Raw genomic sequence first — 25788 nt, 5'->3', positions numbered from 1 at the left:
GAGCCTGGGGCCCACAGGAACGGATGGTGGCCAGGAGTAGCCCCCTGGGTCTGAGCACTTTGTACCCTCAGTGTCCCCGTGGCATCTGCTTGGAAGCATTTTACTTCCAGAGCAAGTATCCCTACTAAGCTGGAACTGGTGAGCGTTTTCTGTCTCTTCTCTCTCTCTGGAGCATCCGGCCAGCAGAGCCCCCTCCTCTCCAAGCTCTTCTGCCCCAGAGCTGAGCTGGGCTCTCCCTGGAGAGGTATGCATCTGCACCGACTTCCCCCACAACTTGGCCTGGCAATTTCCCACTCTTTTCTCAGCATCTCAGCGTTCCTACAGAGATGGTTTTCAAATATTTTATCTGGCACTTTTTTTTTTTTTAGTGCTGGGAACTGGTCCCAAGGCCTGTGCTATCACTAGGAAGCAAAATCTGCATAGCAGCAGTGCTGACAGCAGCTGCTGCATATTGATTGGGCGTACCAGACATTCATTTCCGATTGCCCGGAGAGCATTTGCCAGCATCAACAAACCTCGGTTTGGGTTCAGTAGCCACAAAGGGTCAGAAGGACAGAAATAAGGGCCAGTCCTGCCCAGAATGGGGACTATTATAGAAGACCCGCTCTAACTTAAGAAGCAAACCTAAAGTGCTATCCTGTTAGGGTAAGAATGAATCTGAAGCTGGGTGTGGTGGTGCACGCCTGTAATCTGAGTACTTGGGAGGCTGAGACAGGAGGATTGCAGGTTTGAGGCAATGAGCAAGACCCTGTTTCAAAATAAAAAAATAAAAAAAGGACTAGGGGGATAGTTTGGAGGTAGAATGCCCCTGGGTTCCACCCTCAGTACCCAAAACCTCCACAGGTTCAAAGTGCCCTGCAGGCCTCCTGCTCCTGAGCCCAGGCACGGGGTGGGAACTCCAAGCTCCGCTGGCGACCTGCTTTGCCCAGACCAAGGCGGGCTTCACAAGAATGTTCTTTTGTTTTAGTTTTTGTGGTACTGGGTATTAAAGCTCCGTGAGGGGCAGGATGCACCGAGACACAATTGGGAAGCAGAGTCTACTCCTCAAGGGGGTGGGAAAGCAGAAGACCTGTATGTGGAGAAGGGAACTGGACCCTTATCTCATGTCCTATACAAAACCACCCTGGAGCCGGGCGTGGTGGTGCATGCTTGTAATCCCTGCACTTGGGAGGGTGAGACAGGAGGATCCACAGGTTCGAAGCTAACCTCAGCTACTTAGTGAGGCTCTCAGCAACTTAGTGAGACCCTGTTTCCAAATATAGTATAAAATAGGTCTGAGAGTATAGCCCCGAGGTAGAAAGCCCCTGGGTTCCATCCCCCAGTACCACCAAAAAAAAAACCCCACCCTGGAACAGATTAAAGACTTCAGTGCCACTTAAGTACAAAACAAACCACTTCTTTAATAATTCATCAAAATGTGGGAATCTGGGGACCCTCTTGTAGCCAGCTGGGCTGGAGCCCTTGGACGCAGAGCCCGGGGAGAGAGGCTCCCTCAGTAGCAGTCGGCCTCATTATCCTCTGGCACCCCTACAGTGGCCAACATGTCCTGCAGGAGGGACAGCGGGCTCTTCTCCACATGGTCACTGCTCTCGGCCAGCCTGCTCCGAAGGCCCTCCAAGTCCACGGACCTCAGGATGGCCAGCATGGCCTCGGGCTCTGGGTCCTCCAGGGGCCGGCCCTGCTCCCCCGCCTGCCACCTCTGCAGGCTGGCCTCCACAGCGGCCAGGTTGGGGCTGCCCCCAGGCTCCTGCAGGCCGCCGCAGGGAGCGGTCTTGTCCCTGAGGAAGAGGAGGAGGTCGCAGGCCTTCTGGGCCACTGGCCGGTCACAGTCAAACAAGGCACGAAAGGCAAACTCCAGGAGCCGCAGCTGGCCGAGAGTCCGCAGCAACTCGGGGAGCGGGCTGGGCGGGGCGGGCTCGGGCAGGCCCATGGCGTAGGGACAGTGGCCAGCGCACCCCAGGTTCTGGGCCAGGAACACCTGTGCCAGCTCCAGGCCCTGCACCCGGACTTCCCAGTCCAGGTCCTGGCTCACCACCTGGAGCACAGTGGTCACAAAAAGCTTCGTGTCCCGGGCCACGTCAGCATGGCCATCCCGCAGCCACTCCGTGAAGACCTGCACAACGGCCCTCCGCGGGAAGCCCTCCGAGTCTGAGGACAGGATGTGCAGGAGCTCGGGGACCGGGCCCTGAGAGGCAGAGAGCACAAGCAGGCTGAGGCCGGGAGCCCACGGGCAGGGGACACGGGGCAGAGGGGGCAGGGCTCCCGCCTGTGGTCACCCACGCTCAGGCCACATGCTGCTCTGGCTCCTGGTGTGACAAGCCCAGGCACATGCGCCCTTCAGCCCTGCTCATGCTCATCTGCCAGATGGGGGTTACATCTAAGAGGCAGTGGTACCTGGAAGAACGTGGGCACCATGCCCAGCTGACCTGGCTCCTCAGGGGCCACCCTTGCTGGTGACACCCCCCAAAACAACTGCTATGGGTCTGACTACCTGGGCAACGAGTGTGGGCACGTGGCCAACAAACCCACTGCCTCCTACCTGCTGGGCCTCCAGGTGCTCAGGCCTGGCCTGCAGGCGCCGGCTAGAGAGCTGTCCCATGGCGGTCACTGCGCTTGCTCGGACGTAACTCTCAGGGTCTTGGAGGAGCTGCTGGACGAGCACAGGCAGCTCCGAGGCAAGGAGCGCCTGTCTGAAGTCGGCTTGTCCTGGGGGTCAAACAGCCATGGCAGCTGTGACCGCTGGCTGAGCCTTGTAGCTCCCACACCTTGCCTCCCAAGCCAGCCACGGTGGTCTGGGGTCCCGGAGCAGGCGGGGCACAAGGGGGACCCCCTTAACACCAGGAGCTCACCTCCCCAATGTCTGCTCAGGTGGGTCAGGAACTCCAGGGTGGAGTCCCTCACCTCCCAACTGGGGCTGCACAGCCGCTTCCGCAGTGCGGGGAACAGCTCTGTGGCGGGCCAAGGGACAAACGGCAGTCAGAGCGGCTTCTGGGGGGCTTTGCTCACCCTGCCACCGGGGCCAGATGGACCTTCCTGCCCAGCCTCCAGCTGCCTCCACCCCCCCAAACCCTGGCTCCGTGTACCCGTGAGGGGCCAGGGTCACCTGCAAAGAACAGCGGGATGTGGGGGCTGAGTTCAGAGCAGCCGGGGGCCTTGGACGAGCTCAGCAGCCACTGGAGTGTGGCCTGAAAGGCCTTCTTCAGCACCTAGGGTGGGCAGGGTGGGCCGTGGGCATGAAGGCAGCCGCCACCTGCCACTGCGCTGCCCCACCCAGAAGCAGACGCTCCAGCAAACCAGGACAAGCATCCCAGACTGCGAGATGGGGGGGGGGCAGCCTTGACGGGATGTCTGCACCAAGACATGACAAGCTATCCAGGGTCCCTTCTCTTAATTTCCCAACAGCCCCCCAGGCCCTGCCTCCAAATCTGCCCACTGTCTGTCCGGTGGCATGTGGCTCTAAATCTGTACCTAACGGAACAGGCATATCTAAGAATCTGGATCCCAAGCATAGCCCCCGCCGCCCCACCTGCCATGGCCCTGAGCAGCCTCTGGCCCTCAGAGTTTGTCCTAAGCAACGGCTCAGCGGCCCATGCAAAAGCTCTGTTCTAAGAGGCCTGAGCGGGAAGGTCTGCCTTGGGAACCAGGCTCTGTACCGTGGGGCTGGAGTCAGGGCTCTCGAGGTACTCCAAGAGGACGGCAAACACCTGCGACACCAATTCCTGGGGGCCTACGACAGACGTGAATGGACCAATCACCCAACTCTCAGCCCAGGAGCCTCCCACTCGGGGCTGCCCGACACAGAGTCACGCATAAGGGTGCTGCCACTCACTTGTCCCCTGAGAGAGCGTCCCCAGGAAGTCCAGGGCTGCCCGCTGGACCCGGACGCAGCCTGCCAGCATCACACAGAGGCGACCCCCAGCGCTGGAGCTGGGAGTGGCGGAGCCGCCGCAGAGCTGCAGGAGGGTCACCGAGGCACCCAGCAGGGGTCCCTGGGGCCAGGGCAAGGGGTGCTGGGGCTGTGAGAAGAAGGAGGAGAGGAAAGTCAGCAGAGGCCATGGGTCCCGCTGCCCATCTGCACATGGTAGGGCCACACTTACCAGCGGCTGCAGTTCCTCCAGGTGGGCCAGCGTCTGGCACAGGAGCCCTACACAGGCTGACTTGGAGGACAGGAGCGTGTCCACCGACATGGAGCTGCCCGCCGTCCCATCCAGCAAGCCTGGGGGCCACACCAGGAACAGTTCCCTTGGAGTGGTCACTGCCCAAAGCAGAAGCCAGGCTGAGTTCAGAGTCGAGGCTCGTCCAGGGTTGCCGCCCACTCCCTGCCACTTTTCCTTAGTGGAAGGCCTGGGCTCCAACCTGGGGCCGGGAGCCAGCTGCCCACTGCTCAGCCCCAGGACCCACCAGAATACTACAGAGCATACCTGGGGGTCCAGGGGCCTCCACAGTGGCTTTCAGGACGCAGGCCAGGGGCTGGAGGAGGACTCCGAAGGCCTGGGTCTTCAGTTGCTGTGGACTGGGGACACAGAACTCATGGTGAGGGCGCTGCCCCGGCCCCATGGCAAGGTGGCCACATCCTTAACATACCCAGAATGCTGGGGAGAATGAGCACCAGGTGGGGACTGGGCACCCCGAGAAACCGCTTCCATGAGAGTCACTGGCCAGGAGACTTCATGGATGGCATGGACAAGACTGACCAAGGCCCACAGAGCTCAGCCCGGACTTCTTAAGGAACAGCCATCAAGCATCAGAGGCCCAGGACGGGCCAGGACACCCACCCAGCACTGGCCTGCTCAGGGCAAGAGGAGACTCCAGCCTCTGGGAAAAGTCATGCCCAGGATACATGGATACTCAGTGACTGGTCTTGTCCATCTGTCCATCCCCTTCTCCCAGGGGCATTCAGCCTGAGCCACACCCCTGCCCTATTTTATTCTTTATTTATTTATTTTGCGGGTCTGGGGATAGAACCCAGGGGCATTCAACCTCTGAGCTACACCCCAGACCTATTTTTTATTCTTTATTTTGAAACAGGGGCTCACTAAGTAGCTGAGGCTGTCTGTAAACCGCGATCCTCCAGTCTCAGCCTCCCAAATGTTGGGGTTACAAGCGTGCGCCACAACACGCAGCCTTTATTCTTTATTTTTGAAACAGGGTCTTGCTAAGTTGCTGAGGGCCTCACCAGGTTGCTGAGGCTGGCCTCAAACCTGGGATCCTGACTCAGCCTCCCATGTATTGGGATTACAGGCCTGCACTGCCATGCCCAGCTTGGCGAGGTACTTTCTTATTTTATGGTACTGGGGTGGAACTCAGGGGCTTTCTACCTCTAAGCTACACCCTAGCCCTATTTTATTCTTTTATTTTGAAACAGGGTCTCACTAAATTGTGGAGAGCCTCACTAAGTTGCTGAGGCTGCCCTTGAACCTGCGACCCTCCTGTCCAGCCTCCCAAGCACTGGGAGGGATCACAGGCCTGTGCCTCCACGCCTAGCGTGGAGATGTCTTCTTGGGCTCTGCGGGTGCACCTGCCCTGGTCTGGGCCCTAGGCCGAGGGGAGCTGTGCTAGCCGCCCACCCTCCCTGAGGGCAGAATGCTCCTCATTCCTCCTTTCACTCTTTCCTAAGTATCCGGAGACCATGGACTCCCAATGATGGCATACTCCTTGCTCCTCTGGGAGGTCTCTGAGGCCATCACCACCCCTGACATGAGTCCACAGGACCCTAGAAGCCCTTGCACACTCTTCCCCTCTCCAACCCCTGTCCCACCCTGCAATGTACACCCCATAGGGTTCCAGGATCCATGAATGGCCCCAGGGAGGGTCCAAGGGCAGCGGAGGGTAAGTCCTGGTTTCAGCTCATCACCCTGAACACAGCAGCATAGAGAACTGGCTTCAGCTCTGAGGATCCCGTACCGCTTTGTCTGCAGTTATGCTCCTGTTGGTAAAGCAAGGGCAGCCTCCACCAGCCCGGCCACAACACCTGCTGCACCCTACCCGGCCTCCTGGCTCCCAGAGCTCCCGACCGTGGGCGCCACACCCTGGTCCTCTCTTGCCTGCCCGGCTCCCAGCACCCCTCCAGGACACGAAGCCATGCCAACTTACCAGTGCTGGAGCTTCAGGATCCCTAAGGCCAGAGGCCCAGCTTGCACGGGGCTCAGATGGCCCAGGGTCTGGCCCACCATCTTCCACAGGCTGCGGTGGTCCATAGAACTGAACACAGGAGAACTGCAGAGGACCCGAGAGAGAGGAAATCACTCCTCCTTCCTCGCAGAAGACCCACAGTGCCCGCCAGGACTGCAGCATCCCCGGGCTGGAGTTCCCCACCTGGGAAAGAAGGTGTCAGGGCCTCCCCGGGCACCACCCCAGGCAACATTCTTGGGGGCCAACTCCATCTCTGGCTGACAATGAATAAGCTCAGATATAGCAGCCACTCTGAAACTTCCAGGGGAAACGAACACCCCCCACAGTCCCCCCAACACGCACATCCCAGGAACCTGACCGGGCCACACTGAGGACGAGGTCCACAAGCGAGTGTGTGGCCGGGATGGGCTCTCTCTCGAGCAGGCCAGCCACAGCGGGACTCAGCTGCCCCCAGAGAACCTCTGTCCAGGGGCTATGGCAGCGACTGAAGGTGGTGGTGAGGACGTTCAGGGCCTGAGTGACCTGCGAGGCAGCCGGGGAGCGCAAGGACTCTTCCACGTGGCCCACGATCTTCTGGGCACACGTGGGCCAGGCACCTCCCTGTGGGCTGTGGCTCCCCACTGTTCCGTCCTGCATGGACAGAGCCAGGACATGCACCAGGAGCTGGTTGGCTGCTGAGGCCACAAACAGGCTGGGGTCTTCTTGCAGGGAGAAGATGGTGTCGACTGCACCTGGGGTTTGAGGAGAAGGAGTCAGGGGTCAACCCAAATCAGGGAGACAGAGAACAACTTATAGGGGGGAGGGGGTATTATACCCAGGGGCGTTCTACCTCTGAGTGACACTCCCAGCCCTATTTTATTTTTTACTTGGAAACAATTTATTTAAGTTGTGGAGGGCCTAAATTGTTGAGACTGGCTGAAGACCTGCAATCCTCTTGTCTTAGCCTCCCAAGTACTGGGATTACAGGTGTGTGCCACCATGCCCAGCAGAGAACGACTTTAACAACACATTTCAGAACTTCAGGCAAAGAGCCTGGGCATACAGACAGCAGGAGAAGAAGCCCACGAGGCCCCAGACTAGGCTTTGTGCAAAAGCAGGACAGGCCCAGGACCAAAGTACCTAGGGAATGAGTGCACCTCCCACCTGGGTTTGTGCCCACAGATGCTCCAGAGTCTTTCTAGTTTCAAAGACTGACTCTTGACAGCTGGTCTGTAAGTGATCTGACGCCCCACCTCCTGGGGGCTGGCCTAGGAGCCAAGAGCATGAGCAACCCTGAAACCATCACCTCTACATCCACAGATGACAAGGCCAGGCTTGGAGGAGTGCAGGGCTGCCCGGGGTCCCACAGCTGGGGCAGGCAGGACCAAGGCCCTGCAGGCAGGCCACACTCACCGCTGTCGGACAGGAAGCACAGGGCACTGGGGTGCTGCGCCAGGGTATGCATGCCCTGGATCCAGCCACTGCGCACAGTAGGGATGTTCCAGGCTGCCCAGCTGAGGGGTCCTGCCTCCCCAAAAAGCCGCAGCAGCAACTCTCCCTGCTAAGAAGCACAGAAAGAAAGAGGTGGGCACCTGGATAGGTTTTCAGGGATACAGGCAGATGGGTCTTCTATTTTTCAGGACTGGTCAAAAGGTACCGTATCAGGAACTTTTTTTCTTTTTTAGGATCCTCCAGCCCTTTTCATTATTTATTTATTTATTTATTTATGTGGCACTGGGGGTGGAACCCAGGGGCTTTCTACCTCCGGGCTATACTCCCAGACCTATTTTATACTTTATTTGGAAACAGGGTCTCACTAAGTTGCTGAGAGCCTCACTAAGTAGCTGAGGCCGGCTTCGAACCTGTGCGATCCTCCCGTCTCAGCCTCCCAAGCGCGGGGATTACAAGCGTGCGCCACCACGCCCAGCTCATTTTTTTTATTTTGAACAGGGTCTCACAAAGTTACTGAGGGTCTCACTCTATTGCACAGGCTAGCCTCAAACATGTGATCCTCCTGTCTTAGCTTCCAAAGTACTAGGATTATAATAGGGATGTGCCACCAAGTTTGGCCCTGGTGAATTTTTCAAAAGGGGATGACACTGGGGATAAAGACCTAGCTGTAGCCAGGCATGGTGGTGCACGCTTGTAATCCCAGTACTTGGGAGGCTGAGACAGGAGGATTACAAATTTGCAGCCAGCTTCAGCTACTCAGTAAGGTCTCTGCAACTTACTGAGATCCTGTTTCAAAATAAAGAATAATCTGGGCGCGGTGGCGCACGCTTGTAATCCCAGCATTCGGGAGGCTGAGACCAGAGGATCACGGTTGGCGGATAGCCTCAGCTACTTAGTGAGGCCCTCTACAACTCAGTGAGACCTGGTTTCAAAATAAAGAATAAAAAATAGGGCAGGGGGTGTAGCTCAGAGGTCGAATGCTCCTGGGTTCCATCCCCAGACCCGCAAAAAAAAAAAAAAAAAAAAAAAAGAATAAAGCCAGGCGTGTGGGCGCACGCTTGTAATCCCAGCACTTGGGAGGCTGAGACAGAAAGATCGCACAGGTTCGAAGCCAGCCTCAGCTACTCAATGAGGCTCTCAGCCACTTAGTGAGACCCTATTTCCAAATAAAATATAAAATAGGTCTAGGAGTATAGCCCGGAGTAGAAAAGCCCCTGGATTCCACCCTCAGTACCACAATAAATAAATAAATAAATAAATAAATAAATAAATAAATAAATAGGGCTGGGAGTGTAGCTCAGAGGTAGAATGCCCCTGGGTTCAATCCCCAGTACCGAAAAAAAAAAAAAAGAAAGAAAAAGACCTAGCTGTATTAGCCAAGACGGGGGCCGTGGCGGTGGGGTTCTGACACTCAGGGATAGAGACGGCTCCCTAGATGTCATGGATCTGGAGAAGAAGGAAGCTTACTTCTCAGGTGACTTGTGGGTGAGCAGGACAAGGCTCACCTGAAGGTACTGGAAGCAGTCTTCCTGGGTGGCAAATATCCCGGTGAGGCGCATGGAAAAAGAGAGGACCCTGGGGCTCACGTCCTGTGGTCTCCGCACATGGGACAGCAGTTCTACCAGGCAGGCGTTTTCCTGTAGCAGCTGGAGGCCGGACTCTGCAGAGAAAGGCCCAGCCCAGGAGAGCAATCATCAGGGACACGGCAGTGTCTCATGTATGCTGGAGATATAGTTCAGTAGTAGAGCATTTGGCATGCATGAGACCCTGGGTTCCATCCCTAGCACTGGCCAGCTGTGCTAGCACACAACTATGATCTCAAGGAGGACCTCAAGTTTGAGGGTAGCCTCAGTAACTTATTATTTATTTATTTATTTGATGGTACTGGGGTTCCTAGAAACCCTTCTACCTCTGGGCTACACTCCCAAACCTAATATATATATACATATACATATATATATATATATATATATATATATATATATATATATGGTTGTTTTTTTTTTAATTTGGAAACAGGGTCTCTTAAGCCAGCGCGGCTGGCTTCGAACCTGCGCGATCCTCCTGTCTCTGCCTCCCAAGCACGGGGATTACAAGCGTGCGCCACCACGCCCGGCTAGCTAGCCTCAGTAATTTAGTGAGACCCTGTTTTCTAAACTGTATTTGTGGTATGAACCCACTTTTATAGGGAGCATACAGCCTTACGACAGGTTATGAAAAAAGGCTGGAAGGAAATAAAGATGTCAGGAGTGGTTTAATTTTCCTCTTTACAAGTCCTTTTGTGTTTTTTCAAGTGTTAAATAACACATACTGCTTCCTTTTATTTTTGTACTGGGGATTGAACCAAGGGGCATCCTACCTCCAAGCTACACCCCCAGCCCTTTTATTTTGAAAGAGTCTCCCTAAGTTGCTGAGGCTGGACTCAAACCTGCGATGCTTCTGTCCCAGCCTCTCAAGTACTGGGCCCATTGGCCGGCACCACTGTGCCCAGCCTCAAACTACTTTCATAATCAGAAAGAAAACAAATTTAATTCCTTAAACAAAACACAATGAAAATGGCTTGTTCATGACCTCTGCAACCACCCAGCATGAACTGAAGGGCAGATGCCTGAACCGAGGCTGGGCCCTGAATCCTGGCTGGGATCTTCTAAGAACTTCAGCCTCTCCAGGTCATTGCCCGGGACCTCAGCTCAGCTTGTCCCCAGTCAGCCACCGAGAGTCTCCAGGAAGTGAAAGAGATTCCAGATGGCAGGAGAGCTCTAGGCATCGTGTGGCACACTTTACACTCATCCTCTGGCCTCTGGACAACAGCCAACAACAGGCCCCTTACCTGCCTCCGTCAAGGTTTTAAACCAGTCCAGCAGCTTTTCCAGACAGGTGTCATCTACCACTGGCTGTCTGGGGTCTGCCAGAACAGCACAGAGAGCCGGGAGCAGCTGGGAGCATTCCGGGTCCATGATCAGGCCAGGGGTCCCTGCAAAGAAGACTGAGGTAACCTCATGCCCAGCTCCAGACCCCTCTGGCCTAGTCACAGGTAGCCCATGAAGTCGGCTAGGCGTGGAAGGGCTCAGCACGTTCGCTTCAGACTAGAACTCTGAGCTGCCCAGATGAACTGGCAAGCAAGGGCAGGCAGGGTTCTGAAACCACAGGGTCTTTGGCGCTCAAAACCTGTTGACTCGGGCTTTGGTAGAATGGGGGCATGGCTGGGTGCTGATCTAGCTGCAGGCAGGCGGGAATGAGGGTGTTTGGGTGTTCTGGGGCCAACCACGTGTGCAGGAGAATGTCTATCCAGGCAGGCGCAGGGATCCAGGGCCAGCGGAGCTGCTCTGACAATCTCACAACCAACAGCAGGGTGCGAAAGTGTGTCTGCCCGCAGGACCAGGATGTGCAACTGCGTGTCCGGCCCCGGAGGTGAGCAGGGTGTTTGCCGGCCCTGCCTGTCTCTCTCTGGGCTGGAGCATCCGTCTTTTAGTGAGAGGCGCCCTCACGCGACGCAGTCTCTTTAGGGTTGGAGGCCTACAGCCCTCCGCCCACCGCGCCGGCCGGGAGGGAGGCTTGCCCGCCTCGGGCACGCGAGAATCCACCCAGGTCCGCACACTCTGCGTCCAGAACAGCCATCTGCCCGCCCGGCCCCTCCAACTCTGCCCGCCGCGGCTGCGACCCCAGCCCCGCGCGCCCTCACCTGCCCGGGCTCCGCGCTCTGCCGCAGGCCCCGCCCCCGGGCCTCAGGCCCCGCCCCCGGGCCGTGCCACCTGCGGGGCCGGGGGAGAAGGCGGGCGGGATGGCAGGCGTGGGGGGCCGTGACAGCTCGCAGGAGGCCGCTGCGGCCCACCGGAGGGGCTGAGCTTGGGAAATAAAGCTCCAGCTGAGTGGACAGGACGACAACAAGCCTGTCACCTGGACATATCACCCCCACCAGGACGCTCAGTGGTATGTGCCAAACACCCTGTGGGCGGAGCCGGGGGCGGGGCCTCACCGCCTAGGGGACTCGGGCCCGCCCGGCTGGAGGGCGGAGCAGTGCCGGGAGGAGGTCGGCTGTCTGTAAGCCTAAATGCTTGGGCTTTTGGCCGCCTAGTGTTTATACCTGGGCCTCTGGAAGTCCGGGCATAAGAGATGCCTATTCCCAGAGCATCCATTTTGCAACAAGATTTTGGAGTGAACACTGGTTTTATTAGTAAATAGAAAGAATTCCTATGGATATTAAGATGAAAATGCGATTTTTAAAACTTTGATTTAGTGGAGTGTAGTGGCGCACGCCTGTAATCCCAGGACTTGGGAGACCGAGCAGCTTCAGCAGCTTTGTGAGGCCTTCTGCAACTTAGTAAGACCTTGTTTTAAAATAAAAGAATAAAATAGGGCTGGGGGTGTAGCTCAGAGATAGAATGCCCCTGGGTTTCATCCTCAGTACCACAAAAATAAATAATTAAATAGGGCTTGAGTATAGTTCTGGGTTCAATACCCAGTCACACACACACACACACACACACACACACACACACACACACACACACACGGGCTGGGGGAGCCTGGTGTGGTGGTGTACACTTGTAATCCCGGTATTTCGGAGGCTGAAACAGGAGGATCACAGGTTTGAGACCAGTCTCAGCAACTTAGCAGACGGTTTCAAAATAAAAACTAGCCAGTCATCGTGGTACTTGGGAGGCTGAAGGACAGACTCGGCAAGTAGTGAGACTCATCATCCTAGGGAGACCCTGTTTCAAACTTAAAATAGGACTGGGTTGTAGGTCAGAAGTAGAATGCCCCTGGATTCAACCCCCAGTATTACTGATAAATAAATACTAAAATGGATCTGGGAGTGTAGCTTGGAAGTACCATGTCCATGGGTTCAATCCCCAGTACCACTGAAAGGTCCTGTAAAGTTGTGATGCAGAGAATGAGGCCAAGAGGCCAAGTAAAAGCAAGAGGCACTTTATTCTGCGCTCTCCGGCGAGGTTCATGGGTCCAAAGGTGGGGCCAGTAAAGTGTAAAGCCAGGGTCAGTGGGCTAAAACCTTTTATGGGGCTGTTTTTTTTTTTTTGTTGTTGTTTTTGGTGGTACTGGGGTTCCTGGAAGCCCTTCTACCTCCGGGCTACACTCCCAGACCTATTTTATATTTTCACTTGGAAACAGGGTCTCTTAAGCCAGCCCCGCTGGCTTCGAACCTGCACGATCCTCCTGTCTCCGCCTCCCAAGCGCAGGGATTACAAGCGTGAGCCACCACGCCCGGCTATGGGGCTGTTCTTTGAGGGCAGGGAATAACGTAAAGCGGGCCTTTCCGTGGCGGTTAGGTCATTATTGTTTCTTGTGTCAGGATCCTGGAACAGGCTGAGTTCCTGGAGCTAGCTGGGTGGTGACACCCTCATTGCAGTTACAGGCATCAGCTAGGAACTTTCAGGGGTGGGGTGCTGCCAATGTCTCTGTTGCAACCCGACACCCTGGGGGTAGAAGGGGGGAAGAGGGGGCATAGTAGGGGGGTATAGGCCGGAACTAGGCAGTTTGGGGTCCACTGGCAGGCATGTATGGCTGTAGCAGGAGTTGGTTAACAGTCACCCGAGATATCTCTGCAACACAGGAGCAGATGAATTTTAAGAGGCAAGGGGTTAAAAGAAAAAAGAGAGACTAAGATCACTGGCCCTATCATGGGTAGGAACCGAGTGGCCAAGGAGTTTTGAAAGCATCCCAGGAAAGAGTCCACTGGCATCTCCTGGCCCAGCTTGGTTAGAGTGTATACATTTTGTTCCACCACATCGCATTCATTGATGTAGCGGCTTGATTGTTTTTATTTTGAGACAGAATTTCACTAAGTCGTTGAGGGTCTCCTTAAGTTGCTGAGGCTGGCCTCCAGCCTGGGATCCTTCTGTCTCGGCCTCCCAAGTACTGGGATCATACACGTGTGCCACTGTGTCTGGCTCAATTTTATTACTTGAAATATCATGCAAGCATTCAAATAGCTGCAGTGTTACCCGGTAGCTACCGTTTGGCACAGGCACTTACTACATGCCAGGTGCCGTCCTGATTTTGGTTTCCTCCTCTGATCCCAACAAAAACCTTGAAACCGTTGCTATCTTGCAGACAAGGAACAACAGTGAGTCCCCAAAACTTGGGCTTCTAACCACTAACTGGCTCTGTCTCCCTGCCCTCAGGGAGGCAACCCTGAACCCACAGAGCAGCTCCCCCCTTTGTTGTACAGATGAGGCAACTGAGGGGGAAAGGGCCATGGGATCCTAGTTCATGGTGGTGGCCAGAATAAAAATGTGAATAACTAGACGAGCATCGCTTCCATGGTACCACACTACCCAATTCATTAATTCATCCATCACATGACTACAGGACCACGCGAACCCACTCCAGGGCACTGAACAGATACTGACTCCTTTGAGCCTCACCACCACCCCGTGTAGCGGCCCACGCCCGTAATCCCAGTACTTGGGAGGCTGAGACAAGGAGGATCTCGGGTTCAAGGTCAGCCTCGTCCAGTTAGCAGAGGCCCTCAGCAACTTAGTGAGATCCAATTTCAAAATAAAGCGGAAGCCGCGCGTGGTGGCGCACGCTTATAATCCCAGCATTCAGGAGGCTGAGACAGGAGGATAGCGGGTTCGCATCCAGCCTCAGCTACTTTGTGAGACCTTTTGAAACTTAAGGAAACCCTGTTTCAAAATAAAGAATAAAAAATAGGGCTAAGGGTGTAGCTCGGAGGTAGAATGCCCTGGATTCAATTCCCAATGCTGTAAGTAAGTAAATCAATAAATAAATGGCTGGAGGTGTAGCTCAGAAGTAGAATGTCCCTGAGTTCAATCCCCAATACAGTAAATAAAATGCCCTTGGGTTCGATTTCCAGCTGTTCTGCGCTGGTCCTTGTTCTGGATGAAGACAAAGGTGCACATCACAGCTCCGGCCTGCAGCTTCCTGTCCAGACACTGCATGTTCCTGTAATCAAGCGTCAGGCAGCCATGTAGACATGGGAGACCCCTGTGCAGAGAGCAAGCTATCCTCGCTAACAGTAACTTCGATGGGTTTTGGAGCCCAGTGTCCTAAGCATCTTTAGGATCCACAAGGAGTGCCACAGCCCGTCGTGTTTTTCTCGTGCTAAGGCTGGCACAGAACCTCAGAGCCCAGGACACAAGGCCTGGCAGGGTTAATCCCCTAAACGTCAGGCGCCCAGGAGTCTGTTGCCTGTGAGGTTGTGCCAGCGATCTCTGTCTTTCCACTTCAACTTGGTGGTTAACTCGGTTGCTAATCGTGCCTCCTGCTAATCCTACGCATCCAGCGCACTCAGCGGCACTCCGCTCGGGGTCTGCACCCCACTCCTGGCAGGAGCGCTTCCGCTTCCGCTTCCGCGCATGCGCAAGGTCGCCCGGCGCGTCCACATCCGGGGCCCGCGGCCGCGGCCCTGTTGCCATGGCAGCGGGCAGCCGCGGCGGGCTGCGGCGGCGGGCGGCCTGTTGCTCCGCGCATCCCGAGGGCCGAGGCGTCGGGGCAGCGCCGCCGCCATGAGCCTGGGCCTGGCGGAGCCGGCCTCGGAGACGGTAAGCGCGTGCGGCCCCCGGGCCGGGCGGGGACCCGCGGCGGCCGATTGTTACCGCACAGGGGCGGCCAGCTCCCGAGCCGCCGCTGGCGGGGAGCCCCCCGAGACTGCGCCTCCGCACTCCGCGGGAGTCAGCGGCCCCGTGGGCAGCGCCCGGTGCCAGTGTCTCGGGCGACTCGGACAAGGGAAGGAGCGTCGGGCCCCGCCCCGGCCAGCGGTCGGAGGGCTTCCCGGAGGAGGTGGGCCGTCTCGCTCCCCGGTCGCTCGCGGCCTTTTGGCTCCGGTGTGCTGGAGTCTGCGGAACGAGCTGTGTCCCCGGGGCGGGGGACAAGGCCTTGGCGTATACTGAGACCGTGCCAGAAAGTGGAGAGTGCTGTGCAGAAAATGGACCAGCCCCGGGCACCCTGCCCCCGTCCCGGCTCATAGGCTAGAAGGATGGAGGCTGGTAAAGGGCTGGGGCAGCCCGAGCCGGGGTGCATAGGCCTCGGAAAAGCGGGGCTGCCTGGGTTGTGGACGGGGAGCGGGGGAAGCCGAGCCTGGGCCTGGCCCCCGAGTGCCGTGAGTTAGGAGTTTAACTCTGTGGAAGGTTCTGCTCCTACAGCAGGGCGCACACAGGGTCTGGGCTGGGTGCAGCTGACCAGCTTGGATCAGCCACTGTTTTCTGCTTGTGCCCAAGTCCTGTCCCTGGTGGAGTGCCTATCCGTGCACACCAGCGTGCAGATCACTGCTCCTCGTGTGTGTGTGTGTGTGTGTGTGTGTGTGTGTATACACGTACGTGTACATGCATTGCGGTGGAAGCCAGGGCCTTGCACACACTGGTGCCACACCCCCAGCCCTCCTGCCACTGCTTATGTTGGGATTATAAAAGCCCATTTTAGAAAATTTGGAGAGCCCTGTGTGGTGGCACACACGTGTAATCCCAATACTTGGGAAGCTGAGTCAGAAGGATGCAGTTTTGAGGACAACCTCAGTAATGGAGGACTCTTAGCAACCTACGGAGACCCTGTTTCAAAATTAAATAAGTGAATAAATAATAAACAGCTAGAGGAGTAGCTCGGAGGTAGAATGCCCCTGAGTTCGATCTCTAGTACCCCCCCCCACACACACCACCTAAAGAAAACCAGTTAACATTTGGTGCTTTCCTGATGCATCTTTTTCCCATATGCTTTTAAAAATCGAGTCATTTTCTGGGTGCAGTGGGACACTCTTGTAATCTCAGTACTTGGGAGGCTGAGACAGGAGGATCACAGGTTGGAGACCAGCCTCAGCAATTTAGCGAGCACGTCAGCAACTTATTGAGACCCTGATTCAAAATAAAAACAGGGAGCCGGGCGTGGTGCTGCACGCTTGTAATCCCCGCGCTTGGGAGGCTGAAACAGGAGGATCACACAGGTTCGAAGCCAGCCTCAGCTACTTAGTGAGGCTCTCAGCAACTTAGTGAGACCCTGTTTCCAAATAAAATAGAAAATAGGTCTGGGAGTGTGACCTGGAGGTAGAAAGCCCCTGGATTCTATCCCTAGTACCACCACCAAAAAAATTTTTAAAAAATAAATAAATAAAAACAGGGATTTGGTGTAGCTTGGAGGGAGAACTCCCCTGGGTTCAATCCTTAGTTCAAAAAATATATAAATATATAATAATATTATTTTATTACCTTTGCCAGTTACTTTATTGTTAACATTTCCCATATCCCCACATTTGTATGTGGTGGGTGTGAGTGTGAACGTGTGTGCACCACTGGGGATTGAATCCAGGAGCATTCTACCTCTGAGCTACACCTACAGCTCTATTTTATTTTTATTTGGAAACAGGGTCTCACTAGGCCAATGAGAGTCTCACTTCTTGCTGAGACTGTCCTTGAACCTGTGATCCTCCTGTCTCGGTCTTCCAAGTACTAGGATTACAGGAGTGCACCACCATACCTGGCTCCCCACCTTTTTAAAAACATGATTTCAAAAATTCTAACCTTGTTGTTTTTGTTCATTTCACTGCTTCTGCACTTTTGAGTTTTCAATTTTTTTTCCTTTTAGCAACAATGCTGCTGCTGGATGTGATGGTACACACTTGTAATCCCAGTATTTCGGAGGCTGAGACAGGAGGTTTTCGGCCAGCCTCAGTTACTTAGGTGCCTCCACAATTTAGCGAGACCCTGTTTCAAAATGAAGAATGAGCCAGGCGTGGTGGCGCACACTTGTAGCTTGGGAGACGGAGACAGGAGGATCCAGCAGGTTCAAAGCCAGCCTTGCTGGCTTAAGAGACCATTTCCAAATAAAAATATAAAAAATAGGTAAATAGGTGTCTGGAAGTATAGCCCAGAGGTAGAAGGGTTTCCAGGAACCCATTACCATCAAAAGAAGAAGGAGGAGGAGGAGGAGGAGGAGGAGGAGGAGGAGGAGGAGGAGGAGGAGGCAGCAGCAGCAGCAGCAGCAGCAGCAGCAGCAGCAGCAGCAGCAGCAGCAATAGCGGCACATGCTTGTAAAATGTAATCTTACATTTGACAGGATCACGTTTTGAGGACAGCCTCTGCTACTTAGGCCCTTTGCAACTCAGTGAGACCCTGTTTCAAAATACAGAATAAAAAATAGGGCTGGGGGTGTAGCTCAGAGGTAGAATGCCCCTGGGTATCCTCAGACCTGAGTGGCTGGCCTGCAGAGGTAGAGGCTACTGTAAGAAATTCTTTCCTCTACAGAAAATGAGCCATCAAAATTAAACCAAGGTTTAGCCAGGTGTGGTGGCGCATGCTTGTAATCCCAGCATTTGAGAGGCTGAGACAGGAGGATCATGGTTCGAAGCCAGCCTCAGTTACTAGGGGTGTAGCCCAATACCACAAGAAAGAGAGAGAGAGAGAGAGAGAGAGAGAGAGAGAGAGAGAGAGAGAGAGAGAGAGAAAGAAACCAACGTTTTCAGACTCACCCACATTTTTGTGGGTCTCATTTCCTCCATATTTGATTAGGACTGGCCACAGGGATGGCAGACTGAGCAGAAGGGCGTGAACGGGTTCTGTCAGGATTGTCGATCTTGGACCCCTGATTTCACTTTTCATGGCTTTTTCGTTTGGTTGGTTTGTTGTTGTTCTGGGGATTGAACCCAGGGACATTCTACCTCTGAGCTATGCTCCCAGCCCTATTTTCTGTTTTTGCAGTACTAGGGATGGAACCCAGGGGCATTCTACCTCTGAGCTATACCCTCAGCCCAATTTTTTTTGCTTTATTTTGAAACAGGGTTTCACTGAGTTGCAGAGGGCCTCACTAAGTTGTAGTAGCTTGGCGAGGCCCAGGTCCCTCAAGCTGTTTGACAAGGTCCCAGAGAGAGGAGGACTCCTGCAAGGCAGGAGGACAATGACTACCCCACATTGACCCTGTTTTGTATTCTGTGGTTTTTTTTTTTTTTTTTTTTTTTTTGGTGGTACTGGGGATGGAACCCCAGGGCCTTCTACCTCCAGGCTACACCCCAACCTATTTTATATTTTATTTGGAAACAGTGTCTCACTAAGTTGCTGAGAGCCTCACTGAGTAGCTAAAGCTGAATTCTGAACCTGCAGGATCCTCCTGTCACAGCCTCCCAAGTACTGGGATTACAAGCGTGCGCCACCATGCCCGGCTGGATTCTGCCTTCTAATTGGATTATTAATCAAGCCAAATGATCTGAGTGGTCTCAGTGAGACATGCTGTTCTTTGCATATGAAGATGCTACAGGAAAAAGGGTATTAAGAAACCTGGAAATTGCTCATAAATTCATAAAGTCTCAAATAGTAAGAATCTGACTAGTAGAAATTGCAACAATTACAGTCGTTTATAGATGCTGAGTCTTTTGAGGAAAAGTCTGGCGTGATGCTTGCAAAATTAATTGGGCCAGCTTATATGATTAAAGAGTGTCCATGGTTGCCACTTCAGGGAGCCAGAGCTAATCAATACATAGCCCCCCTCACCCTTTATAGAAATAATAAGGATGGAGAATGGATAGTAAGGGTTAAGGGAAGGTGGCTTGACGCCAGGACTCTGCCATTCCTACAGAGGGTCGGGCAGGCAGGGACTTCCTTGGTGCCCGCTCGCTAAGGCACAAGAGTTCTCTTGGTAAACAACTTAAAAGGTATTATAGAAAATTAGGTGTGTGCATTGTATGTTAGAGACATAGAATAAGTTCAGTGGGGGGTTGGTGGTTGGGTCAGAATAAGTTAATAGGATTCCTAGTGGTCAAAATAATACATAAAATTAGCAGTTAATTTTAGAAGTAGAGACAGTAAGTCTAATATTTAGTGATTAAGATAGGGGATGGGAGAATTTTAAAGTTTATTATGTGTGATGTAGCGTAGTAATAAGTTTTGTAGGTCAATTCATTACAAATTAATTTAAAAAACCAGGAAATACAGGTGGCTTCGAGGTGTGCCTGCTGCGTGGAATTCAGTTTAATGAAAAAGTAAATGAAAAACAATATATGTGTAATGTGGTTTTGAAAAACTAAATGAAAAACAAAATACGTATGATGTGGCTTGCTGTAATTTGTCAGATTCATGTATAAATAAAGTATATTCTAGGGCATAGGCAGAGATGCCTTCCGCCTGCTACTAAGCACGGTGTCTCTCATTCTTCAATTTCACTGACCCTACGCGTCCTTCAAGACCTCTGGACTGGCCGAGGCTGGACCCCGGCAGTAGCTGAGGCTGTCTGTGAACCGCGATCCTCCTGTCTCAGCCTCCCAAACACCGGGATTACAAGCGTGCACCACCATGCCCGGCTTTATTCTTATTTTGAAACAGGGTCTCACTGAGTTGCAAAGGGCCTCACTAAGTAGCGGAGGCTGTTTCCAAACCGCGATCCTCCTGTCTCAGCCTCCCATATGCTGGGATTACAAGCATGTGGCAGCACGCCTGGCTCCTATTTTCATTTTGAAATAGAGTCTCTTTAAGTTTCTGAGGCAGGTCTTGAATCTGAAATCCCCCCATCTCAGCCTTCCAAGTACTGGGATTACAGATGTGCATCACCATGCCCAGCTTGAAATATAATTTGCATGCCATAAAATTAATTTATTTAAGGTGTACAATTCAGTACTTTTTTTTTGCGGTACTGGGAATGAAACCCAGGGGCATTCTACCTCTGAGCTAAATGCCTACCCCTGTTTTTTATTCTTTATTTATTTTGAAACTGGGTCTCACTGAGTTGCAAAGGGCCTCACTAAGTAGCTGAGGCTGTCCTCAAATCGTGATCCTCCTGTCTCAGCCTCCCAAATACTGGGATTACAAGCGTGTGCCACCATGCTCAGTTTCAGTAGTTTTAATATATTCATGGGACTTGATTTCATGTGCTAACTAGTCATTTGTATATTTTCTTTAGAGAAATATACATATACAAATCGTGTGTGTGTGTGTGTGTGTGTGTGTGTGTGTGTGGTACTGGGGGTGGAACCCAGGGGCTTTCTATCTCTGGGCTCTACTCCCAGACTTATTTTATACTTTATTTGGAAACAGGGTCTCACTAAGTTGCTGAGAGCCTCACTAAGTAGCTGAGGCTGGCTTCGAACCTATGCGATCCTCCTGTCTCAGCCTCCCAAGCACTGGGATTACAAGCGTGTGCCTGTCCGTGTGTGTGTGTGTGTGTGTGTGTTTTGGTACTGGGGATGGAATCCAGGGGCTTTCTACCTCTGGACTATACTCACAGATCTATTTTATATTTTACTTGGAAACAGGGTCTCACTAAGTTGCTAGTAGCTGAGGCTGGCTTTGAACCTGTGTGATCCTCCTGTCTCAGCCTCCCAAGTGTAGGAATTATAAGCATGAGCCACCATGCCCGGCCCTTTTTTGTGTTTTAAAAATTCGGTTGATGTCATGTGGCATACAGTTTTAATATTGTATGAACAGCTAAGGAATTATCTGTTTTAGTGCCAGAGATGATTCATTGCTGATTTTGTCCTGTACAGTTTATGTAAAACTTTCATGGTGGAGACAGACTCTCTGCTCAGCACTTTTTCTTTGGGAAGATTTTTGTCAGTTCCAAATGCAGTTTAAAAGATAAAAAAAAAAAAAAAAATTCGCCTGTGGGCTGGGAGTGTAGCTCAGTGTTATAATGTTTGCATACTCAAAGCCCTGAGTTTGATTCTGGCACTGTAAAAAGGGGGGAGAGAGCTGGCCGTAGTGGTACACACTCGTATTCCCAGCATTTGGGAGGGCGAGGCTGAGACAGGAGGATCGCGGTTCAAGGATAGTTAGTGAGGCCTTTTGCAACTCAGACCCTGTTTTAAAATAAAGAATAAAAAATAGAGCTGTGGGTATAGCTTGGAGGTAGAATGTCCCTGGGTTTCATCCTCAGTACCACAAAAACTTGGGGGAGGGATTATCTTTTATTATAACAGTTCATTATATAGTCTGCATAGCAGTTTATTCCTGGGTATATGATTTGCCAGTTTTCTTCAATTGTATGGCTTGTCTTTTTGCTTTTTTTTTGGTGATACTGGGGTTCCTGAAAACCCTTCTACCTCCGGGCTACACTCCCAGACCTATTTTATATTCTTTATTTGGAAACAGGGTCTCTTAAGCCAGCGAGGCTGGCTTCAAACCTGCATGATCCTCCTGTCTCTGCCTCCCAAGCGCAGGGATTACAAGCATGCACCACCACCCCCAGCTTCTTTTTACTTTCTTGTGGACCTCATTTATTAATTTCTGGGTCCTCTCTGGTATTGGGGATTGAACCTAGGGGTACTTTACCACTAAGCTACATCCCCAAACCCCTTTAAAAAAATTTTTTTTCTTTTTTTTGAGACAGGGTCTTGCTGAATTGCCCAGGCTGGTTTCAAACTTAAGATCCTCCTGGCTCAGCCTTCTGAGTGGTTGGGATTAAGGGTGTTTACTACTGTGCCCAGCCTTTTTTCCCTTCCCCCCCCCTCATAGATTGGTATTATTTGCAGCACACGTTTTACATCACAGCTTAATTTACCTATGTTATCTTTTGTAATGTTGAAATTGAGCTGGGGAGTCATGAAGGAGGCAAACACCAACCAGGTTATTAAAAGCGGCTTTAATCAGCCTAATAAACCAGCACCTTCAGGTGGGTCTGCCGGCCATGGGGGAAGGGACCGATGAGCCACGCAGTCAGCAGAGTCACCCGGTGGAGCGGAAGTACTGATGTTTTAAGGGGCCGGTTTGGGGTGGGGCTAGCAGTGTGGGAATGCCGATTCTCTTGTGACATCCGGAGTCCCATGATGCCTTGAGTCTGCCTCGTGATGTTTGGAGTCTCAAGGCACTGGATTCTCATGATATATCTGCTTCTGGCTTCTGGGGTTTTGTCCCCCCCACCCCTGTGGGGGAAGGGAGGGACCTGACCTATCACTTTCTTTCAGTGTGCTTTTAGAGTCATATCCCAGAAGCCATTGCCATGGTGGTTTATGTTTTCTTCTAGGAGTTTTATGGTTTGGGCTCGTACATTTAGTCTTTGGTACGTTTTCCCCCTGTGGTACTGGAGATTGAACACAGAGCATTTTACCTCTGAGCTACATACACCCCCAGCCCTATTTTCCTCTTCCTTTTCTTTTCCTTCCCTTTCTTTCTTTCTTTCTTTCTTTCTTTCCTTCTTTCTTTCTTTCTGTCTGGAAACAGGGTCTCACTAAGTATGGAAGGCCTTGCTGAATTGCTGAGGCTGGTCTCAAACCTGTGAGCTTCCTGCCTGAGCCTCCAAAGTACTGGGATTATAGGCATGTGCCACCACACCCAGCTTTCTTTGGAAGATTTTCAGGATTTTGTTGTGTGTGGTGTAAGAAAGGGGTCCGGCTTCTCCTTTTGCATGAGGTCACCCAGTCGTTTAAGGACTATTGAAAAAGGCTGTTCTTTCCCCCACTGAATCATCTTGCCACCCTTTTAAAAATCAACAGACCAGCTGGGCTTAGGGACTGCTCATTTGTAAATCCAGTATTTGGGAGGCTGAGACAAGAGGATCTGGGTAGCTTCAGCTACATAGTGAGACCTTCTGCAACTTAGTGAGATCTTTTTCAAAATAAAGAATAATAGCCAGGCGTGGTTGCGCAGGTTTGTAATCCCCGCACTTGGGAGGCGGAGACAGGAGGATCGCGCTGGTTTGAAATCAGCCGCACTGGCTTAAGAGACCCTGTTTCCAAATAAAAATATAAAAAATAGGTCTGGAAGTGTAGCCTGGAGATAGAAGGGTTTCCAGGAACCCCAGTACCACCAAAAAAAAAAAAAAAGAAAATACAAAATAGGGCAGGGGGTGTAGCTCGGAGGGCGAATGCCCCTGAGTTCTATCCCCTTACCACTATATAAATAACAGGGCTGGAGGTGTAGCTCAGAGGGAGAAAGCCCCTGGATTCAATTCATAGTTCCACCAAAAAAAAAAAAAAAATCAATAAACAGCTGGGTGTGGTGGTGCACGCTTGTAATCCCAGCATTCAGGAGGCTGAGACCAGAGGATCACGATTCCTGGACAGCCTCAGCTACTTATGCCCTCTGCAATTTAGTGAGACCCCGTTTCAAAATGAAGAATACAGCCAGGCCAGGCGTGGTGGTGCACACTTGTAATCCCCGTGCTTGGGAGGCGGAGACAGGAGGATCGCACTGGTTCGAAGCCAGCTGCGCTGGCTTAAGAGACCCTGTTTCCAAAAATAAAATAGATCTGGGAGTGTAGCCCGGAGGTAGAAGGGCTTCCAGGAACCAAGTACCACCCCCCCAAAAATAAAATAGAATAAAAAAATAAAAATAATAAAAAAGTATAAATTAGGTCTGGGAGTGTAGCCCAGAAGTAGAAGGATTTCCAGGAACCCCAGTACCACCAAAAACAAACAAACAAAAAACAAAAACAAGAACAAAAAAAAGAATACAAAATAGGGCAGGCGGTGTAGCCCAGAGGGCGAATGCCCCTGGGTTCTATCCCCAGACCCGCAAAAAAAAAAAAAAAAAAAAGAAAAGAAAAGAAAAAGAAAAGTCAATAAATCATAAATGTAAGAGTGTTACTTCTAGACTCTGAATCTTACTCCGTTGCCCTGTGTACTCATCCCATCTTGATTACTGTAGCTTTGTAGTATGGTTTTGTGTGTGTGTGTGTGCGGGTCTGGGGATGGAACCCCGGGGCATTTGACCTCCGAGCTACACCCCCTGCCCTATTTTTTATTCTTTATCTTGAAACCGGGTCTCACTGAGTTGCAGAGGCCTCACTAAGTAGCTGAGGCTGTCCACGAACCGCGATCCTCCAGGTCTCAGCCTCCCGAATGCTGGGATTACAAGCGTGCGCCACCACGCCTGGCTAGCTTTGTAGTATGTTTGCGACAGAGAAGCATACATCCCGAAACCTTTTTTTTTTTTTTTCAGATTGTTTTGGCCATGGGTCTCTTGAATTCTGTATGACCCCCCCCCCCAAACCGGGGTACTGGAGATTGAACCCAGCAGCATTCTACCTTTGAGCTATACCATAGCTCTATCTTATTTTATTTTTTGTTGGAATTTTTTAGGGATTGAAACCAGAGGCATTCTACCTCTGAGCTACACCCCCAGCCCCACTTTTTATTTTTATTTTGAAACAGGATCTCGCTAGTTTGATGCATCTCACTACTTACTGAGACTATCTTTTCTTCTTCTTTTTTTTTCTTTCAGTATTAGAGATGGAACTCAGGGGCATTCTACCCTGAGTTCTATTTTATATACTCCCAGCCCTATTTTATATTCTTTATTTTGAAATGGTGTCTCACTGAGTTGCAAAGGGCCTCTCTAAGAAGCTGAGGCTGTCCGTGACCCACGATCCTCCTGTCTCAGCCTCCAGAGTGCTGGGATTACAAGCGTAGGCGCCCTGCAGTGGCCTTGGCTTATTGGCTTCTGCTTCAGCAGCCATGGTTGGGCTGAATTCGCATTTGTGAATCAGACTATTGGAAACCAAGCAGGTACCTTACAATTACCATTTTTGTATCTCTTTTTTCCAGGGAGATGACAGTCTATCTGCAATTACCTTTGACTCTGACTTTGAGACTGTGAGTATGACTTGTAACCTATATGCTGCTGCCTATTCTGCCCTTTCAGGTGGCCCTTTGACATGTAAAAGAGGCCAGGCCCACAGGTACCCTTAAGCAGGAAGCGAATCCTGAATGCACCTGGGAGCTTGAAAAATTTCAGTCCCCTGGTTGGATTTATTTATTTATTAATTAGCCGTACTGGGCATTATACCTCCGAGGTGCACCCCTATACCTGTGTTTTAGTCTCTTTAATTAATTAATTAATTTATTTATTTATGGTACTGGGGTGGAACCCAGGGGCTTTTCTACCTACAGGCTATACTCCCAGACCTATTTTATTTTGTATTTGGAAATAGGGTCTCACTAAGTTGCTGAGAGCCTCACTCAGTAGCTGAGGCTGGTTTCAAACCTGTGCGATCTTCCTGTCTCAGCCTCCCAAGCGCGGGGATGACAAGCGTGCGCCACCACGCCCGGCTATTTTTTATTTTGAAACAGGGTCTCACTAAGTTGCTGAGTGCCTTGCTAAGTTGTTGAAGCTGGCTGGAACCTGCAGTCTTCCTGTCTCCGCCTCCCATGTTTTGGATAGCAGGTGTGTGCCACCACGCTTGCTAAGTTGGTTCTTCTTTCTTCCAGAAGACAAAAAGGAAAGGATTCCACAGACCTCCTCCCGCTTCACCAAGTAAGTTGGAGCAGGCCTTCTGGCCCCTCCCACCTCGGGAGGGTTTCAGAAGTTGCCCTCCCTGAGAAGCAAAGGTGTCCCT

The 25788-nt window shown here is 52.1% G+C and overlaps 2 protein-coding genes across 2 annotated transcripts in view; one reads left to right on the top strand and one right to left on the bottom strand.

The window, feature by feature from the left end:
* Nucleotides 1-1492: 1492 nt before the first annotated feature.
* Nucleotides 1493-10520, bottom strand: BRAT1 (BRCA1 associated ATM activator 1; the record flags this gene model as incomplete). Its single annotated transcript, XM_080702100.1, has 13 exons — nt 1493-2185; nt 2540-2706; nt 2850-2948; nt 3104-3206; nt 3654-3727; nt 3830-4016; nt 4098-4216; nt 4422-4513; nt 6094-6216; nt 6491-6863; nt 7525-7672; nt 9069-9223; nt 10394-10520. The coding sequence occupies 13 exons, from the start codon at nt 10518-10520 to the stop codon at nt 1493-1495; spliced, it is 2460 nt and encodes an 819-aa protein (XP_080558226.1).
* Nucleotides 10521-15053: 4533 nt separating this feature from the next.
* Nucleotides 15054-25788, top strand: part of IQCE (IQ motif containing E) — a gene marked incomplete at its 5' end in the record, with an annotated part of 55045 nt that continues 44310 nt past the window's right edge. Inside the window, 3 exons of the mRNA XM_080703819.1 lie at nt 15054-15089; nt 24998-25045; nt 25661-25706. Of these exons, the coding sequence (XP_080559945.1) occupies nt 15054-15089; nt 24998-25045; nt 25661-25706 (130 nt within the window). The remainder of the gene's footprint in view (nt 15090-24997; nt 25046-25660; nt 25707-25788) is intronic.

The sequence above is a fragment of the Muscardinus avellanarius genome, assembly GCF_963383645.1.
Source record: "Muscardinus avellanarius genome assembly, chromosome: 10".
Taxonomy (NCBI): Eukaryota; Metazoa; Chordata; class Mammalia; order Rodentia; family Gliridae; genus Muscardinus; species Muscardinus avellanarius.
The sequence above is the reverse complement of the archived record's forward strand: the minus strand, read 5'-3'. Positions and strand labels throughout refer to the sequence as shown.